The 6,327-nt window shown below is 49.9% G+C and overlaps 1 protein-coding gene across 1 annotated transcript in view; it reads left to right on the forward strand.

Moving 5' to 3' along the window:
- The window catches only part of celsr3 (cadherin, EGF LAG seven-pass G-type receptor 3), a gene marked incomplete at both ends in the record, with an annotated part of 89,076 nt that overhangs the window by 22,338 nt on the left and 60,411 nt on the right, over positions 1 to 6,327 (forward strand). The window contains 2 exons of the mRNA XM_079742386.1: positions 282 to 640; positions 2,531 to 2,819. Coding sequence (XP_079598512.1) covers positions 282 to 640; positions 2,531 to 2,819 — 648 coding nt within the window. The remainder of the gene's footprint in view (positions 1 to 281; positions 641 to 2,530; positions 2,820 to 6,327) is intronic.

A 6,327-nucleotide genomic window follows, 5' to 3' on the forward strand; every position in this document is an offset into this window, starting at 1 on the left:
GTGTGTGTGTGTTGAATGAGTCTTTATACGTGAGCTTGGGGCCTGCTTTTCTGCCTCCTGTCACCTTAACTAACCTCCCATCTCTTCTCTCCCCTGTGTGTGTGTGTGTTTCTGTTTGTGTATGTGTGTTTGTGTGTACGTGCGTGTGTCTGTGTGTGCGTCTGTGTGTATGTGTGCGCCTGTGCACTTGTCTGTGTGTGCATGTATGCGTCTGTGTGTATGTATGTGTGTGCGCGTGTGCATCTATGTGTGTGTGCGCGTGTGTGTGTGCGCGTGTGCAGACGGCGTGCACCGCCTCTCGGCGCAGTGCGTGCTGCGCGTGCTCATCATCACCGAGGACATGCTGGGCAGCAGCGTCACCGTGCGCCTGCAGAACATGTCCCAGGAGCACTTCCTGTCGCCGCTGCTCGGCCACTTCCTGGAGGGCGTGTCGGCCGTGCTGTCGGTGCCCGTGGAGGACGTGTTCGTGTTCAACGTGCAGCCCGACCTGGACGCGGCGTCGGCCAAGGACGGGCGCATGGGCATCCTCAACGTTAGCTTCTCGGCGGCGCTGCCCGGCGGCCAGTACTTCCCCTCGGAGGCTCTGGAGGAGCAGCTGTACCTGAACCGGCCGCGCCTCACCGCCCTGGCCCAGATGGAGGTGGGTTGGGTCTGGGGTCCGGGGTCCGGGGGTAGAAGGGGTGGGGGTGGTGGGGGTGGGGGTCTGGGGCGGTGGTGTTGGTGGTGGTGTTGGGGGTGGGGGGGGCAATGGGAGCCACCCCCAGATGTAACAATGCACATGAGGGGCGTTGGGAGGCGAGGATGTGTGGGCACTCACATCATCACACACTTGCCTGTGCACGTTAATACACGCATGCCCGCACACACACACGCGCGGACACACACACACACACACACACACACATACACACATGCGCACAGACACAGTCACACATTGTTCAGAGTCGCTGAACTCAAAGCTGTATGCCTTCATGTGCAAAAATAGTGATCCCCACCATATGCGCCCAGAATGAGTTTTCACACTTGGTTACACACACACCAACACACACACACGCACACACACACACACACACACACACACACACACACACACACACACACACACACACACACACACACACACACACACACACACACACACACACATCCACACAATGTTGGCCGTTCCTCCTGGTGGTTGAGGAGAGTCTTAACTCTGCTGGAGGAACCGACCAATGGGAAGGCAGAGATAGAAACCATGATGTCATGACATCAGGCAGACTTTGCCGTTGTCTGTGTGCGTTTCTGTGTGTGTTTGTCTCCTTCGATCTCTCTGTTTCTCTCCATCTGTCTCTCTCTCTCGCTTTTTCCTCCCTAAATGCTCTGCCCTTCCCAAACAGTCTGTCAGACATAATTAAACTTTCGCTCACTCTTGATCCCACATCCCTTCTCTCTCTCTTTCTCTCGGTCTCTTTTTATCTCTCTCTTTCTATTTGTATCTCTCTCTCCCTTTCTCTCTTTCTCTCTTTCTCTCTCTCTTCTTACATTCCTTCAGGCCCCCTGTCCGTTATCTCCACCAGGCCTTTTCCATGTAATCACATCATTAGAATGATAATACTAATTGTCTGCTGTCAGACTCACTCATTCTGTCTGCGTTTCACCGTTGAACTCAAACAAAGTAATCACCCCAACGCCACCTCTGTGCAGAACATGTCAAATGAGCAGAGAGAAAGATAAGGATGCTTTTGGGTCTTTTCACGGAGTTCGTTATGGGATCCCATTGAAACTGACCCGTGTATTGTGTCTGCGATTGTGCGCTTTATAAGCTTGGGGTTGTGTATTTGTACATGATGCAGCTTCTACATTATTACATTTTTCAATACAATAGATGGAAATAATAATGTGTCCAATAATAAATAATGAATAATATTTAGGCTCCCTGTATTATGGATAAGCCCAATATAACCACCCATATGTGGTGTGTGTGTGGATGATGGCTGATTGAAGCAGTCTCTCCTGGCCCGAGTCAGACTGATTGGACTCTGGGGCTGGGTGAGGCTGCACACCAGTGGTGCATTGAGTAATCTATGTGCACAGGTTCAACAAGCCATCCCCACACACAATCAGTGAGTTCTCCTACATGCCAACATGAAACACCATCTTTATATACCACTGTCTTCAACACCACTCTCTGTCCTGGTCGTGGATGAGCCCAGTAAATACCACCTAGGTTGAGTGCAGAATCCCTTTCTGTGCCATAATTTCCAAATATTATCACAAAAATGTTAATATATTGAGGGTTTTATTTTATATTCTCTTGTAAAATCACACTAAAGGTGTGAGGAACGTTAAACCTCTCCCTTCCACATTAACACCACAAAGACACGCACGCACACACGCACACACACACACACACACACACACACACACACACACACACACACACACACACACACACACACACACACACACACACACACACACACACACACAACAAACACCCCCCACCCCCATTAACCCCCCCGTCTCTTCCCCGTGTGTGCGTCCGTAGGTCCTGCCGTTCGACGACAACGTGTGTCTGCGCGAGCCCTGCCAGAACTACATGAAGTGCATCTCGGTGCTGCGCTTCAACAGCTCCGCCCCCTTCATCTCCTCCCCCTCCATCCTGTTCCGGCCCATCCACCCCATCGCCGGCCTGCGCTGCCGCTGCCCCGCCGGCTTCACCGGGGACTACTGCGAGACGGAGATCAACCTGTGCTACTCCAACCCCTGCCTGAACGGCGGCGTTTGCGCCCGCACCGAGGGGGGCTACACCTGCATCTGCCGGGAGAACTACACCGGTGAGTCCGACGGTCAGGGTGGTCCTGATGAGAGGGCCCCCCCGGTGGTCCAATAGGAAGGGTTGTTATGGTAAGAGGGAGCCCTGGTGCAGGCCTTGAGTTCAACGTTATAGTGGTCATGATGAGAGGGAGAACCTAGTGGTCCAAAAGGTAGGGTTGTTATGGTTCAAGGGAGCCCTAGTGCAGACCTTGAATACGGCGTTACAGTCGTTATGATATGATGATAGGTAGCCCTAGTTCAGGTCTTTAATGCAACCTTATAGTGGTGTTAATGAGAGGGAGCCCTAGTGGTCCAAAAGGTAGAGTTTTTCTGGTGAGAGGGAGCCCTACTGCAGGCCTTGAATACAACGTTACAGTTGTTATCATGAGAGGGAACCCTAGTGGTCCAACAGGTAGGGTTGTTATGAGGAGAGGGAGCCCTAGTGAACCATTGGATAGGGTTGCTATGATGAGTGGGAGACCTAGTGCAGGCCTTGAATACAGCGTTACAGTCGTTATGATGAGAGGGAGCCATAGTGCGGGCCTAGATTGCCCTGGGCCGATGTGTCAGTGATACTGACTGGAGGCAGAAGGCATCCAAGCCTAGCTCAACTAGCAGAGCATGGCGTTCAATTCCCACCGGGGTCCACCAATGCTCAAAACCCACCACACGCCTGAGAGATTTGGGTTCCACTGTGGCGCCCGTGAAGGGTCTTATGTTCGGCTGATCTGATGTCATTTTGACAGTGGTCAGTCCACCTTTTCTTTAATACCATGGATGACTTGGGAAGGGTAAATGACAGCCATGTTTTGTAGTGTGCACAACATGGCTGCTACCCCCTCCACAAAGCAGAGAGGAAGCAGCACGGTCTGTGTTCCTGCTGTTCCTCACAACGTGATGCATGTCAGACATCGTTTGCGGTCTCGACAACAAAGACAAACCTACCGCAACGATAACACGAGGCTCCTCTACGCCACACAGCACAGGCGAAGCCATGCGAAGCCTTGCCTGCGCATTCAAGCACACAATCAATAATAAAACATGCACAGGCACACACACACACACACACACGCAGACACGCAACCGAATACACACACAGGTCCTCATTATACCTGAGCAGAGACTCAGATCCACCTCTCTTGTCTATGAGATGTACTGCCGTGTGTCTGGTTGAGAATCATCCTCACAGTGTAAGAGAAAGATCCTTCACAGAACCACAGAGGGGGAGAGGGGGGTAGGGAGAGAATGAAGGAGATGTGATGGGGAGGGAGATAGATGGGAGTGAGGGCGAGAGACCACAGAGAAAGAAGCACAGAGGGGGAGAGGGGGGAGAGAATGAAGGAGATGTGATGGGGAGGGAGATAGATGGGAGTGAGGGCGAGAGACCACAGAGAAAGAACCACAGAGGGGGAGAGGGGGGGAGAGAATGAAGGAGATGTGTGGGGGAGTGAGATGTGGAAGTGAAGGCTGCACAGAGTTGGAGAGAGAGAGTTGTAACGGCCTTGCGGACTTGGGGCTTGTTCAGTGAGCCGGGGAAGAAATGTGGGAAGAAGAGAGAGAGAGAGAGGGAGAGGAGAAGAGAGGAGAACAAACAATTGGTGAATGATGAAAGACAAATACCTTGAGGCAAAAAGAGCAAAACAATTTGGAGAGAGAGAGAGAGAGAGAGAGAGAGAGAGAGAGAGAGACTATGGAAACTGCATGAACTTCCAGAAAACAAAGAGGGAAGAGGAGATGAAAGGCAGACAGGATGGAGAGGGAGAGGCGGGGGGGAGTGTTAGCTGATTCTGCAACGCAGAGAAACCTCAGAGACTTCTCCTAACTTTATTAGTTTGCCCTTTGTGTTGGTTTCTCTATCACGTTCCGTCTTCACTCCCTGTGCTCTCCCACTCCCTCTCTAGTCCAAAGTTATTTTCGGACTAAACTCTTTATTCTCTTTATTTTTTAGACTTTTTATTCTGATGCAGTAAACCTTGCCTCGTGATATTCACGGTTCTGTAAGGGGTGAAGGATACTGGTTGATAGTTCGGCTGTTTGACTCCCAATCGTATGGTGGGTTCAATCCCCAATTTCCACAGTCTACCTATAAGCTCGCTTGGGCAAGATGCCTAGCGACTAACTGCTCCTTAAAGGTGACATATTATGAAAACACTTTTCCTGGGATTTGGGGTGTTGTTTTCGGTCTCTAGTGCTACCACACGCATACAAACTTTGAAAAAAGTCAGTACACGATTTTTTGAGTGAGATATGCATTTCTTAAAGTGCCCCGCCTACAGTTACCAAACGAGCGAGTCAGTTTCGGCGCCCCCTCCTACGTAGGAAGGGGGCACAGTTAAATATAACCTCCCACTTCACAACTCCCCTCCAATCAGAGCAAAGCTAAGATTTTGTGGCCCAGCGGACGAGCAGCTCCGGCGGGGGGAACTCGGCGGCAGCCCTGCAGCTAAGCTTCGGAAGTACAATCCCTTTCTCTGTCGGAGCAGCTCCGGCGGTGTACTCCGGGAGCTGAACTGCCGCCGAAGCTGGCAGCTCCGGCGCGGGGAGCTCGGCGGCAAGTCCGGCAGCTCAGCTCCCGGAGTACAATCCCTTTCTCCTCCATGTCGCGGTTCATGGACTTCAGAGAGTCAAGGCCAAAGTCTCTTTCCCCCAATTCCTCTCAACCATGGCTGAGATATCCCCCACTACGAGCCTTTACTTGTTGTGGAAGTGCCAGAGACGTCAGACACAGTCTTTTAATTCATAATATCATCCGAGGCGCACATAGCTTTTGGTCGTGATATAAGATATAATATTATATAAATACCCATATATAATATTATTATTATTATTATTATTATTATTGTATTATATTATATGATATAGATATAGAGCTCCAGGAGTCCGCAAACAGCAACAATCCCTTCTCCGCCATGCTGTGGTTCAGTCTGACAGCTCATTGGTCAATGGGCAGCAGCTCATTTGCATTAAAGCTACAGACACCAGAAACAGCGCATTCTGAAGGGACTAAAACAGAGGGGAATAGCGTAAGGCGAGATTTTTTTTTCCTAAAAGCTATTTCCAGCAAACAGCTTCAAAAACATTTTTTCTAGACCTCGAATACTATGTTTACTTGTTGGGAAAACACCATAATATGTCTCCTTTAATGATTGTAAAAAACTTAAACATGTTTTGCTGTAAGACACTTTAGATAAGATTGTGGCTCATTGACAAAATATAAAAATACTAGTAAACATTAAATATTTGTTTGGTAATACAGAGTAGATATTTGCACTGGCTGAAAACACATTGTAGATAGTTGTCTATGCATTGTGTAGACATCAGGCATTGATAACTTGCCGGATGTCTGCGTCCTGTTTGGCATGTTTATTACGCTGTTTCCCCGGCAACAATTGAAAGGTTCTTAGACGTGTTGGAGGCAGCGGTTACGGTGATAGCTGGAGAGGCCAGGAGATTGATTTTAATGTTACTTCGCCTGCATGCCTGTGGGCTCCGTTAATGGATTAAACAGATAAATGCGTAATTTGCGCA

This window comes from Pollachius pollachius, assembly GCF_949987615.1.
Source record: "Pollachius pollachius genome assembly, chromosome: 8".
Taxonomy (NCBI): Eukaryota; Metazoa; Chordata; class Actinopteri; order Gadiformes; family Gadidae; genus Pollachius; species Pollachius pollachius.